This window comes from Perca fluviatilis, chromosome 3 (genome assembly GCF_010015445.1).
Source record: "Perca fluviatilis chromosome 3, GENO_Pfluv_1.0, whole genome shotgun sequence".
In the NCBI taxonomy this organism is placed as follows: Eukaryota; Metazoa; Chordata; class Actinopteri; order Perciformes; family Percidae; genus Perca; species Perca fluviatilis.
In genome coordinates, this window is record NC_053114.1 from 22,398,332 (window position 1) to 22,413,122 (window position 14,791).

General features: G+C 39.3%; 1 protein-coding gene across 2 annotated transcripts in view; it reads left to right on the top strand.

Moving 5' to 3' along the window:
* Positions 1 to 9,379, top strand: part of cdh16 (cadherin 16, KSP-cadherin) — a 38,360-nt gene extending 28,981 nt beyond the window's left edge. For both annotated transcript variants that reach the window (XM_039794478.1, XM_039794477.1), the window contains 6 exons: positions 3,648 to 3,889; positions 3,984 to 4,114; positions 4,905 to 5,144; positions 7,694 to 7,810; positions 8,411 to 8,527; positions 8,791 to 9,379. In XM_039794478.1, the coding sequence (XP_039650412.1) occupies positions 3,648 to 3,889; positions 3,984 to 4,114; positions 4,905 to 5,144; positions 7,694 to 7,810; positions 8,411 to 8,527; positions 8,791 to 8,891 (948 nt within the window). In that variant the 3' untranslated portion in view covers positions 8,892 to 9,379. The remainder of the gene's footprint in view (positions 1 to 3,647; positions 3,890 to 3,983; positions 4,115 to 4,904; positions 5,145 to 7,693; positions 7,811 to 8,410; positions 8,528 to 8,790) is intronic.
* The last annotated feature ends 5,412 nt before the right edge of the window (positions 9,380 to 14,791 follow it).

Below are 14,791 nucleotides of genomic sequence, written 5' to 3' on the forward strand. Positions count from 1 at the left end.
AAGGTTGGAAAAGAATATTCCAATATGTCAATACAAAAAAAAGAGTCCAGGTGACAATGGAATTTTTGCGCCCAATAATCTCTCCTGTCCCTGGGGCTCATCACCCTTCGCCTGCCCTGTATAATCCAGCAGGACGTTTTAGGGATGCATGAGGGAACGTGTGTGTGTGTGTGTGTGTGTGTGTGTGTGTGTGTGTGTGTGTGTGTGTGTGTGTGTGTGTTTGTGCGTGCGTGTGAGCTAATGGTCTGCTCTCTGTAAGTGGGCCAGGCAGGAGACAGTCTATTATTTTCAACCTCTCTGTGGGAGTTGACGAATGTGATTGAACTGTGAGCTGCACACGCTCCACTGAGATAAAGCAGATGTCTAAAAGCTAAAAATGGATCTCGTATTATTTCCGATTCACACACAAGGACTTCTGTTTTTTAGAAATTATCTTACACAAATTAAATTCTCGTCTCTTTCATCAGCTGTGTCTAAAGCTCGTATTGACCTTGTGAAACGTAACTGTAACGTACTTTGTATCAAGGAATACTGTTGTTCATTTAGCTCACTTTAGTAAAAAAAAAATAAAGCTTAAATCCTTCACAAATAAAGCCCCAGTGGATTAAAATGCACTTGAGTAAATCCTTTTATTCATTGTGTTACAGTATAAGGTCATAGCCAGAAGGCAGACACATTTCATTATTAGAAATTACACACTGTTCACAGCCCAAGTGAATAATTAGATTGTGTGAGCAGACACTAATGGCAGTTTACCGCACAGGCTAGAGGCTGCCGATTGAGGTAAATGTATAATGAACCAGGGGAATTGAGGGGAATCTAATCAGGATGAGGAGAACAGGAAACGTTAGACATTACATCAAATATAAAACCATTTTGTTAGAGAAAAGATTGAATGAAACATTGTTTGACATTTATATGGATTGGAGCTTTTTGTAACAGTTCAATGAATTATGTAAATGTAGTATTTCAATCATTGGTATATGTATTATTACACAAAGATTTTGTTATATGCTTCATTTGAACTCAGACAAATGCTTTAAAGCTATTAAATGGCTTAAATCATAACAGAATAGCGGCCTGTATAACGGCTGAGCCAGCAGCACAGACCTGTGTCTTGAGAGGAGACAGGTCAGCAAAGATTCAAACAAAATAGTTGCTTGAGTTTGTGTACTTAACTGGGACTAATTGGCATGAATCTGTCCACCCAAGACATTCTCACTCCCAACTTGTCACATAGACATTCTTGGTTAGGACCCCTTGGTGTGTTTGTTGCGCTCTGGGGACCCCTTTGGCTTCATTTTGTAACGTGCAGGGTAGGGTTAGGTTTAGGCAACAAAACTACTTGGTTAGGTTTAGGAAAGAAATTTGGTTTGGGTTCAAATAAGTATGTTTATTTACGTGACATTAGTTAAGCACGTTACATAAGTTAGTTCGTACGTCAGTTAAAATCAGTCAACACTGACTTTTGGTTTCACACGGGACACAAACAGTGGTCTCCGATCTTTTCACGGACAGAAAAGCTGATGTAATGGTAGTACAGTTATTTAAAGCGGCTATGATTAGCATTAATGAATCAAATGGCTACTTGTATGTGAAAGGGGTCACTAGTAATGACCACCTGCAGTTCCCATCAGCTTTATGGAGCTTCTTAGCCACTTCCAGTACATTGTTTTGGTTTTTGGCCCGCAACTCTTCTGTCTTGGTTCACTTGGTACTCTAGCTGCTCAGCACCAAATGGCAGACAGACACTGTTTGCGACTAGTTGGTGAACATAGTGAAGCATTTCCCTTAGAGCTAAAAGGAGAGTGAATATTGGACTAACATTCATCAGGTGGCCGGAGACACAATTCCAAGTTAATGATGCTCCATATATGCCGGATGTGTAAATAAGCAACTGTTTGCTAACAAGTTTGCCATGTCAACTTAAAAGATATAATGTATCAGTGTTGTGTTTACAGCTTATTATCACTTTCCCCCAGTAGCCAAAAAAATGCTGTTATTGTGGGTTAGAATAAAACTGAGTTTATTCTATTTTATCATAAAAAGACCAATCAGTACCAGTTAATACTTGTCAGGAAAAAAACAATTGTTTTAGATAATAGCGGTTCACTGATTCCTGATTCAGGGTATTTCTATTTAAGGTTTATTTAGATAGGGACAGATACAAAAAACATAGATAAGCTTAAACAGTCATCTGATGTATGTATCATAGTGTTTTTAGCCAAAGCTAATGCACGACACTTGTCCCTAGTAGGGCTTTTGGTTAAAAATAAAAAATACAGATTAACATTATTAAAAAAGATGGGTAAAAGATGAATAAATCAAAAGTGGTATCATCATGTGAAGACTTTGAGTAATATAGTTGTTTAGATGACTATAGCCTCGAGAGAGTCCATGCACATGTTCTGGTGCGCTGAGTAGTTTGATGCGTCACTTCCAGTCAACGGCAGTACTCATGCACCCGCCAAGGTCTGCGTTTCTTCTCCCTGGCAACAGAGACGCACTCATGCCTGAGCAGCATGATGTCAGCCAGCGCTGGTTTAATAATTTCTTGTTCCAGGGGCAGACAGAACACATTACAGGGTAAAACCTGACAGCAAATACAAGCTGCAGGATTCCGAAGATTACATTCAAATAATCAATACATTCGAGATTAAGATAAAATAAGACGATCCCTTCAGTTTGATTCTTTCGCCTCTAAAATTCGTGAAATCTATAAATGTATGACAAGTATTTCTGCAAACACTATCATACATGCAGTTAATCTTTCCATACCACCACTATGAAACTACATTTGCAATACTTCATACAAAGTCAGCAGGTCACAGTTACTGTTTTAGTGTAGTTCAATTGAATCTTATCACCTGAAATCTGCTACTGCTAATGTTGCTTCAAAAGTGGACCCAAATATAGTTAACACGTAAAAGTGCTAAAGTTTATGGATAGATTTATTTGTTTAAATGTGATTTTATTTTATTTTTTTACACTCTTTCACACTCAAAAATGTATATTGAATACACTGCAACATAATTTCATATATTTTCTAAGTTCATACAAACAGTGTATCGAGCTCATATAGGGGTATTTATTGTCACATCCAGTAGGAGTTGCTCTCAGTGCATCATCATGGAAAATGTTTCGTGACAAAGTGAATCAATTGTCTCATCTCCCTGTGACCAGTCTCTGGCTCATATTGAAAATACAGCAAAACTCTGCCAGGAAATCCAGTTTCCTTAAGTGAGATAAGGGGACTGAACACAGGGGACTGTTCTGTGTCCTTCTCCTTCTGGCAAAGACGACATGCTGTTTTTCTTCAACGTGTGGGTGTTTGACTGAAAGATTGCCTCTAAAATGTAATTGAAGCAAACAAATTCAACTACTTCCCTTATATTTATTTCAATTGGTAATACATTAAAAAAAAAATTTTTAAAGCGTAATTTCCACTAATCTGCTTGGTTTTATGCATTGTATTGCAACAATGTCCTGGTTACTGTGGATGTCACTGTCTAGACTTTTCACTGGGAATTATTTTCTACCAAAGATAAAGCAGAGTACCTAACCAGAAGGTATTCTCTGAAAAGCCACACCGCAATTGGGGTTTATAAATGTGTGTGTAATTTTGTGTGTGTACGTATGTTATACAGGTCTTGGATTTTGAGCGGGAGAGTGAGTACATCCTCGTGCTCAGTGCTCAGAACCCAGTGGCTCTGGTCCGTGGCCGATACGGACCTGCATCCACGGCAACAGTCTCCATCTATGTCGACGATGTGAACGAAGGTCCAATCCTGTCTCAAAGCCATTATGAGGTGACTGTCAGAGAGGGCGAGGAACCAGGACGGGTTATCGCCACCATCCGAGGTTACGACCCTGATTCTCACCCAATCAGGTGAGCCTGAACTGAGCTGATGGATGCTATAGGAATAATGATCTTCTTCCCCAGTTCTAATTCTTCTGAGTCGCATGTGTTTTTTTGCATGCAGATATTCTCTTCAAGGAGACACCAAGAAATACTTTTCAATAGGGAAGTATTCTGGTGAACTGAAGACGGTGCAGGCCTTGGACCGAGAGGAGAACAGCACATACACCATGGAGGTCATTGCAGTGGATGGGCGTAAGTTCATTTTCTATATAAATACATGTATATATATATACTTACACACATACTGTAAGTCAATGCACACACATATACAGACAAACAGAGAGTCTTAAAGGTCCCATGACATGGTGCTCTTTGGATGCTTTTATATAGACCTTAGTGGTCCCCTAATACTGTATCTGAAGTCTCTTTCCTGAAATTTAGCCTTGGTGCAGAATTACAGCCACTAGAGCCAGTCCCACAATGAGCTTTCCTTAGGATGTGCCATTTCTGTGTCTGTAGCTTTAAATGCTATTGAGGAGGAGAGAGGGGGGGCAAGGTGGAGGGTGGGGGTGGTGGCCTTGACCAACTGATTGTTTGCAAGCCATGATGTCTCTCTCTCATGGTTGGGCCAAGTGCTCTGGGTGGGCAAAGCAGAGAAAGGGGAGGTAACTTTGCCCCTTATGACCTCATAAGGGGGAGATTCCAGATTGGCCCATCTGAGCTTACTTTTTCTCAAAGGCGGAGCAGGATACCCAGGGCTTGGTTTACACCTATCGCCATTTCTAGCCATTTGGGGACCATAGGCAGGCTAGGGGAACTCATATTAATGTTGAAAAACCTCATAAAGTGAATTTTTCATGCCATGGGACCTTTAAGAATACCGATGCAGTAGAAGATACAAAGTTGCAGAAGAGTGAGTGCAAGAGAATAGAAAACAACCAGCAGAGAAGGTTAGGCAAGGTGAAGAATGAAAAAAAAATACAACAATTGGATTTAGGCAATGAAGCTGCAGCACCTCATCGTCACGCTCTCTTGTGTTTAGGAAACTCTTCCTTATCTGCGTCCACCCTGGTGACTGTCCATATCCTGGATGTGAACGACAACAGTCCAGTGCTGGTTGGAGACTATTCCTGGAAGTACCTGTGTACACCTCGATGGGAGGAACAAGCTCTGGTGCTGGCCTCGCGGGACAGTGATGGGCCACAGCACGGAGGACGACTCAACTTCTCCCTGCGCAGTGATGTCACAGTCCGGCGTAACTGGAAGCTAACACCTATAAATGGTGAGGCGTACGCAGATTACTTTTCTTCACCTGATGGTTTATGATTCACGGTGAAAAGAGAAGACAGTCAAGTAAGGTCACATTGTTAGGAGCAGCCATCCTAAGGTAACTTTCTACGTTGGTTTGGTAGGTTAAACAAGCTGCGATTAATTGTAGCCAATAATCAAAGTGCACACATTTATAATAAAGGTGTTTCAATTATCATTTGGGTTTTTCGATCAGGTGTTTCAGTTATCAATTATGCTTAAGTACTTTGGTCTTGTTCTGGTTGCCAACATGGTCGTAAAGCCAGCCAGAGTGCAAAATGAATTAACAGCCCAAATCAGAATCCTAAAATCCATCACCCTTTCTACTTTAAATAATTTTATTACTTTAATATGGACAACTTTATACAGTATCCTATAGTTTGAGATGGTTTAAGATGGATATGTGTACGTTGTTTCTTCTAATATTGTCCAAGCAAACCGTCCAAAAAAAAGTCCACTTTGGTAAGAATTAGCATGCTTTTGAATAATGTAAAGTAAGAAAGTTCATTAATTGAAGACAGGTCGTGTCATCCAGCCAAAAGACTGTGCAGTGTGACATCACTGATGAATAGATTTTTAAATACAGCCTGTTCACCACAGTGTGCTAAATGCTTTGAGTTACTTTGACTTATATGAATTAAAATAGGTGATACGCCAGAAAGAAAAGAAAGATCGTCAAGGAAACCTGGCCCTGAAGATGTGCAAATTGCCCTGTTCTATTTTCTTCCTGCATAATTTTGTCAGTCCTATCTGGGAAATGAGGTATAATGTAATTATACTTTTTTTGCCGTTGCAAACTGCTAGTGTTGGGCTCATTTAATGCAAACTATTTATCGCAATGACGCCTGTCATTAAGCCATTCAAAAAGCTCAACCACTTCCCTCTCAGGTTTTTTTTTTATCTCCCTCTTTCACTCCCCTGTTCCTGTTGGTATTGATTGAGTCAAGCTGTAATTATATCTTCTGTGTAATTTCTTTGGCGTCATCGCTGGGTTCCTGACAGCTAATGGAGGCTAAAAGAGGATTCTCCCAGAATGCTTTGCACCTGGTCACAGCAAGTAATGGTCGTACCAATAAAATGTGTACTTAAGCCATTATAATGTCTGCTGTAGAGTTGCACAGTTTGACACAACCTTTCATGAAAAGAAAAACGTGTGTGTGTGTGTGTGTGTGTGTGTCATAGCCATTCATTTCAAGTCTTTCAGAGACTCAAATGTACCATTTTTAAAATAATTTGCAGTTCTTTTCACTGCAGAAATCAGTTAATGAGGCAGCTCATCCTATTTCACTTACGTCCACTCTTAATGGCTGTACATAGCAGTAAGGAGACAAATGTGACACATCCAGTCTTTATGTAACGCATTTAATAGCATTTTAGTGAAAAAAAATCTTTGTTGGTATCACAATCATCCAAAATAGTTCTGCGTAGAAAGGTGGTCAAAGATCCAACCTGGGAAAATGTCACATCTGAGGCGAAACAGTGCAGATAGAGGATAAATTAACAGCCTGCACAGCTCGTGTTACCCTGACTGACGAATGGAACATGAAGGGGAATGATGGGAAGGTGCGAGCGTGGAGTTTGAGACCCTCCGATAAGGGTTCAAACAGCTTGATAAAACAGTTCTTTACGGGACAGGGCTTTTACGTCATGCAGCCAGGCGTGTATTTTAGACTGATTTACAGAGATTAGATAAAGAGTCACACACTCCAGACCGCTCCATACACAGCTCCATCAGTCTCTCTCATTTGGTGTGTTGTGTAGTTATGCAGCTGTATGCATGTGTTTTTGCTTGATTTTTGCTCCTTGTAGAATAAATTGTAAAATGAATGTAAAGCTGTACGTCATTGACATGTGTACCAGTATTTCAGTGACTGCTAAAGGATGTTATAAAACATTAAGCTTCATTTAACACTTTTCAGAATTCACTTTTCTATTCTGTGATTTTCCAAACTGGTACTCAGTTGTGTTTTATTTTTTATTTTTCTTATGAGCAGACATTATGAAAACAGTGCTTATACCATTGTGCTTGTGTTTCTCAATCCACTAAATACAAGCACAAGTACCACGCAGCAGTCATCAAAAATACAACAGACTGCAGTTGTGAATTTAGACCTTTTGTATAGGGTGCAAGTTATCACATTGAGGTTTGATGATAAGTAAATGTAATGAAATAGTGAAAAGGGGCGCCCTGGTAGCCCACCTGGTTGAGCGTGCGCCCATATACTAAGGCTCAGTCCTTACCGCAGCGCCCAGGGTTTGAGTCTGACCCCTTTGCTGCATGTTGTCCGTCCCCCCACTCTCTCCCCCCTTTCCTGTCTTCAGCTATCCTATCCAATAAAAGCCCAAAAATAATCTTAAAAAGACTAAATTGATAATCCTACTGAAGGAGTGGCCTGTGACAACCTTTACCTCATCATTCAAACAAAATGAGAAAATGTTTTAGTCTAATGTGTCATTTTATAACTCAATTGTAATTAACAGCACTTTTTTTTTTACGTGTCATTTATGTGTTTTGTCCTTCAGATACTCACACCAACCTGTCCTTAAACACCCCATACCTGGCCCCTGAGGTCTACACTGTGCCCTTCACCATCTCTGACAGCAGCTCTCCTCCCAGGAGCACCTTCATAAACTTGCCAGGTAATGCCGACTCTCCTGCTGATAAGCTAAAGCGATCACAGGGAGGTTATGGGACCAGAGCGTTGGAACAATCAATAGAGATCAACCCGTGTGTGCCAGCTTGTCCTCACACTGTTCTTGTTTAATAATGATGCAATGGAGCTTTACAAATGATTTTTCCAGGCTTGTGATTACACAGCTCTCTTAAGACTGTGCTCTGCCCAATTCAGCCTGCTGACACCTTATATACATAACACAAAACAGCACATAACTTCTCATGCACAGGTTAGAATAAACTATGTGGTTAAGGGAATAATGTGTGTAGGTGTTGCCTCCTTCTACTACTTCATTTATGATATATAACAAATATAGTCATATGTACGGGCAGGTAAACAATTAACACATTTTTACATTTTATATGAGTTATTTTCTGAGGTCTCAAAAAATAATAAAGTGTTTTTTGTTGTGTTAATGACTTTAAATTGTTTTGAAGAATCTTGGCATCAAACATCAGTCCTTAACACAACACGATTTAACTTTCAATGACTGGTATTTCCTGTTTAGTCAGAACTACCCTCTTGTGTGAGTTGTTTTTATTTTCCCTTTTGCCTCCTCTGTTAGTGACAGTGTGTCCCTGCAACGTCAGAGGGAACTGCAAAATGGCTGCCAAGCAATTGCAGGGCATGCCAACTATTCAGTCTGCAGTGGGGATTCTGCTTGGCACCTTTGCAGTCATAGGTAAGCAGAGAGGCTGAAGAAAACACTGTTAATGCCACTGTGCCATGTAAACACGTGCAATTGAGAATGCATCATAAGCTCCATTACAAGCTTTATAAAACTACTGTTTGGTAGTTTCTGCAGGGCATTTGTACTGGATTGCATTTGATTGTTCAAGGCTGTGTGATATTCTGATCCTATTCATTATATTTTACAGACAAATAAGCAATAACATAGCAATGTTGCTGAATATCTCATTGCTTTTTTCTTTTTTTTAATTCCAGGGACTATCCTCATTGTTGTGTTCGTGAGGCTGTCATACCAGAATCCCAAACAGCCGAGCAAAACTAGCCAGGAGAGAGTTCCCCTGAAGATTTCAATCTAATTAGGATTACACTGTATTGTATGTCCTGCTCACTGCCTCAGCCAACTGGACCAATGTCACAATGTTTTCAGTGCACTGAATTCATTAAGTGAATGTCTAAAAATGAATTTGGTTTCAGTTATTGGATCAAAGTTCAGATGTACACTGACGTGAAAACAAAATATCAAGATTATTAATCAAGATGTGTAATGTATGTTAAGTGCTTAGGTTTGTGCCTGGGAAATGATGTTAACTTATGTTTTAGTTTGCAAACATTTTTATTGCTGTAGAATATGTTTAAAAGTGGTGCCTAATAGAACAACAGTCTAGGGCCATGGTTTGGAAAATTGAGAGATTTGGAGAATAAAGGTATAATATTAAAAGAGAAAAGTTGCTATGTTTCAAGAATAAAGTTGTAATTTTTTAGAAGAAAGTCCTTTTTTTAGTTTAAAGTCATAATATAAAAAAGTTGCAAGATATTTAGATGACCTTTTGACCTTTTCTTATTACACTGAACAAAATTATAAACGCAACACTTTTGTTTTTGCCCCCATTTTTCATGAGCTGAACTCAAAGATCTAAGACTTTTTCACAAAAGGCCTATTTCTCTTCGCTCACTAACACAGATTTAGACAGATTTGTGAACAATATTTGAGAGAAATAAGCCGAGAAAATCCATCCACCTCACAGGTGTGGCATATCAATATGCTGATTAGACGGCATGATTATTGCACAGGTGTGCCTTAGGCTGGCCACAATAAAAAGCCACTCTAAAATGTGCCGTTTTACTGTATTGGGGGGGTCCAGGAAGGGGTTAGAGTTAGGGTTATAGGGTTAGGGTTCATCCGTGAAGAGAACACCTCTCCAAAGTGAGATACGCCATTGAATAAAGTAAGCATTTGCCCACTCAAGTCGGTTATGACGACAAACTGCAGTCAGGTCGAGAGAGAGAGATGGTTGAACCCTAACCATAACACCAGATACTGACTGTTTTTCGGACCCCTCACGGAGCCCCCCAATACAGTAAAACTGCACATTTCAGAGTGGCCTTTTATTGTGGCCAGCCTAAGGCACACCTGTGCAATAATCCTGCTGTCTAATCAGCATGTTGATATGCCACACCTGTGAGGTGGATGGATTTTCTCGGCAAAGGAGAAGTACTCACTAACACAGATTTAGACAGATTTGTGAACAATATTTGAGAGAAATAAGCATTTTGTGTACAGAAAAAAAAGTCTTAGATCTTTGAGTTCAGCTCGTGAAAAATGGGGGCAAAGACAAAAGTGTTGCGTTTATAATTTTGTTCAGTATACGTCTTCGCTTAATATTTCAACTTTATTCTCAAAATCATTTGTTCTCTATCCTCACCCTGGTCATTGAAATATAATGCTATATCCTTGATTCCTAATTACGATAAATTGTTACGAAAAGATTGTTGTAAAACTATAAATCAGGAGAAATATGCCTGTAAATGTTTGATGTGATTTAATCTAATTTAACACATACATTCAGAATGAAAACATGTTGCAAGCTCCATAACTGCATAATTCCATTCCAATTCAAATCTTCATATTGATTCTGTTGTTCTATTAATTTGATCTAAGTATAACTGTATATAAACTGTGCTTTAAATCTGAGCCTGTCAAACCTGTAGCTATGGATTTGTCTCATTCACTCCAATTCTTTTCTTTTCTACCAGCTGGCTTCCACAATACAAACCAAAACACTTTTCTAATCTAATAAGACAGCCTCAAATTGTCCTGTGTTTGTAATTGCATTAGCAGAGCGTTCCAGTCTTTCTTTATAAATGCTGTCCCAGGCGACCTCACAGGCAAGCAAAGCTATATTCAGACCAAAGTGTTGCTATGAATAGCTCAACATTTGAAGGTCCTCTAAATGACACTCACCTAGCAGTGTCCAACACACTAATCACCTCTCATTCACAAAAGACAAAGCTTTACAAATTGAATAGCTGCTACATACTCATCCATTAGCCTGCTGTGACAAAAGTTTAGTTAATTTGGAATAATTGTTCATACTCTGTGAGGGGAAAATACTTACAGTCACGAAAATGTTCTCACAGACGTCATATTGGACACTAATAGGTCAGAGGCTACATGACGAATAACAAGATTGAATTTAACGGTTTTGCTTTAGAATAGAAATTAATCCAATGTTTAAAGTTCATCAAATCAATATTCTTTGTAAAATGGGTAGAAATTTAAATGTTTGGTTCTCGTAGTGACAAACCCACTGAAAGTTATACCCCCCAACTGAACTGACCTATAATAAAGTTTATGACTACATGACATTTCCAGCATGAGAGGGCAAATAGAAAAAGTTTGTAAGTCAAACAAGTAGCAGGATTAAGACAGATTTTTTTGTCAGGAGTTGCTGGAGACCAAACGAGAGCTAAAAGACGAGTGAATATAGCGTTTTTGCATTTCCCTATATCTTGTAGTGCCCCCAAATCAATCAGTGTAGCTTTAAAGTGTCAAGTGTCCCAATAAGCCATGGTAGTGTGACAGTGAGCCGGCATGGACAATACCAGGGACCTGAAATGGAAGCAGCTAAATCAAACTCAGCCACTCATTTTATTATTTGCACCTGTGCTTTTCCTACTGTGACGCATGTCAACGTGAATTCCAGAAAAAAGGCTTTTTACCAAACTGAATATCTAGAGACAGCTATATTAATGTTACAACAGTCCCTATCACCTATAAAACATGGATTTTAAGGTACACATTGTACTGTAGTATCAGTAATAGACGAGCCACAATAGTGGTTATTCTCACAGTATGAACAAATCACAGGTATCACAGATTGGAAACGATGATGACGTACACACCTACACAGGAGCTTGCCTCATTTGTGTGAAGGTTAGCTGCTGTATTTTTTTTTGCATCTTCCAGGTCAGAGTTATTACACTGTTGTGGAATAAACTAACAAACAAGCTCGTTTTCAGATGCTCGTCGCCCCCTTTGTTCCAGCAGGCATGAAACTGAAGAAAAAAAACACGGCAACAAAGGAGCAAAAATGTTATGTCAAATCTAAAAATAAACCACATTTACTTATTCACTATTGTAAATATACGTGTGTAAAGACTAGATGCTCCTTCAACTGGAAATTTTTCAATGTGCAATGACTCACCAAACATACAGACAATGCTGCTGATAGCCTACGCACCCACTGCCCATTTATATTAGGCTATTTATATCTCTGGCTAGCTGTTCCAATCAAAGCAACGTAGCTCCAAGTAAAAGAAAAGTATACACTGAAGGGGAACCCGAGGGAGAAGAGAGAGCAGAGGGGAAGGGATTAGCTTGTGACATGGGGGTCAAGCGTTACGTTTAGGAGGTAATGAGCCTCCAACTTTAGCCTTGATGTGTTCCAATAGATCCTCCAAGGACAGAGACGGTTCAGCTGGCCGACTTGGGGTGCAAGGCCATGGAGAGAAATAGGGGCGAGATTTCCAATCACTTTGAGTAGCTTGGGAAATGAGAGATAATTCACCACATATGGACGGACGCTTAGGGACAGGAACAGTGGAACAGTGGAGCAGTGGAGCAGTGGACAGTTTTCCCCAAGCGGCCGGACGGTTTTCCATTACTCGTTTACCGGCACAGACAAGTGTTTTTCCTAATCCCTCCTCCCTCTGTTCTGAGTTTCCCCACAGCTTCGGCTATTTTAAGCTTGTTTTAAGATTGTGTAGTTTCACTTTGGCTCCAAAGTTGACAGTTTTCCCATCTGTAGCTGTCAGAATATTGCTGTGTATCAGTACTTCCGCAAGACATTACATGCAAGTCTTCCATTATAAAACAAATAACACTTCCCTGGCCAAAATACTTGCATATAGTATCGTTTTCGGCTGCTGCATACAGCGGTTTACAATGAAAGCTCTAAAGCCCACTGTACACTATACCTGGCCAGCACTAATCGATAGACAAAGTTAGAAAATAGTTGGTGAACATACCAGAGCATTTAGCTGCTAAAGACAATTGTTTGCTTAGAAGTCAGCTTCATAAGGTGATGATGATATGTCAGTCTCGTGTTTACAGCTTTTTTTACAAGCAAATGAGAAAGAATATCGGTTATTGCAGGTATAAAAGAATAATTCAAAATTTTTGGAAATGTGCTTATTCACTGTCATGCCGAGAGTTGATGAGAAGAACGGTGTGTCTTGTGCGTGTGTTGTAAATATGAAGCTGCTATTTTAGCATAGCTTAGCACAAAGATTGGAAACAAGGGGAAACAGCTAGCCTGGCTCTCTCCAAAGATAAGAAAATCCACCTACCATACCAGCACTTCTGAAGCTCCCTAATTAACATATTGTATTTGGTTAATCATTTGTTTAAACCTTGTGGTTTTCAGGGGTGTATGTGCTGGATTATTTGTTGGCCAGGAGCAGTAACTTCAGTCTCCACTTGACTGGCTACCACACTGTGATGATAAGACTTTTTGTTTATTGTTTATTAAAGGATCAGGATGCCGTAGCAGTCAGCTAGTCTTCCTGGGCTCCACGCTAACACACAATACATTACATCACAAACAACCCATTACAAGAATATATGTAAAATCACATCAATATGCAATACACTTATCACGCCCACATACATACATATGCAGGTGGGCACCCGCTGTATTTGTATGGATTGTAATGCTAAGCTAAGCTAACCAGCTGCTGGCTCCAGTTTATTTACTCTACAGACGTGTTGATCTTCGCATCAAACTCTCGGCAGGAAAGCATATAGGCGTAATTACTCAAATGTAGAACTTTTCCTCTAACACCACCAGAAACATATTAAATATAATTGTATTAATTGTTCATCCCAAAAGTGGGTCACAGCGTTTTGTTTGTGACTCAATGAAAAATGTATCTCCTGCTCCAATGTCACGGTGAAGATAGAGTAGACATTTTCCTCCTTGGAAGGACTTAACTGCCATGATCACCAGCCATAATCATCTAAGCCCAGCAAGTCTCTACCTGTATGAATATATTACAATTATAAGCAGTAATTTAACCCCTGTTTTTTTCCCTATTTTCATCAATCGGAGGTCAACTTAAGGTTAAAAAACAAGTAAAGAGTATATTGGTCCTGTCCTGATTTGATGCATGTTTAATCATCTCCATCTCTTGTTGGTTTGAGAGAGTTTATGCACAAAATCCAATTTATATTTGTTGTGACACAGATCTACTCAGAGGCTCTCTGTGAGAGACCAGTTTATTGTTTGTCATTTGAGTGATTTGCCGTATCTCCATGGATTGCAGAGGTGTGGAGAGTAGGTACAGATTCATATACACGGCTCATTTGCATTTTGATTGCAATATCTGTGATTACATTTTATCTGAAAGCAAACTCATTTTTACCATCTCATTTACTACCACTGATTGCATTCAGAGCATACATGCTCTCGTTTTAATATCTGTGCAATACAAACTCCCACCAGCGAAAGTGGAGGAGCACGTAGGACTTCTGCATCCTGTTAATATTGTACCTAAATCTTAAAGTGGCTATTTGTAACTTTCAGTGTGTGTTGCTTCCAGATTGACTCAAAGGCATTAATAAAAACTATATAAAAATAGCGTTCTTTTCACTGTTGGTCTCGTTTGCTGGTACAGGTCATTTATGATCATCAGATGAAAAATTACACAGTTTCAGAAACATTTAAATAATTTATATAATTACTATCAAAGGTTAAAATCATGAACACTCTCACTTTGAAATGACCTCAAGAAATGCTGCATTAAATGACCAGCAGAGTGTGGGAATAAACTGGCTCTTAGTTGTTTCAGCATCTCCTGTAAGTAAATCATGTTTGACTAATATAAATTGTCTGCAATTAATGACCATGAAAAAGGTTAGGGTTTTTCCATTTGCATGATAAATTGATTCACTGACGGGAATGGTGCTGCATAACAG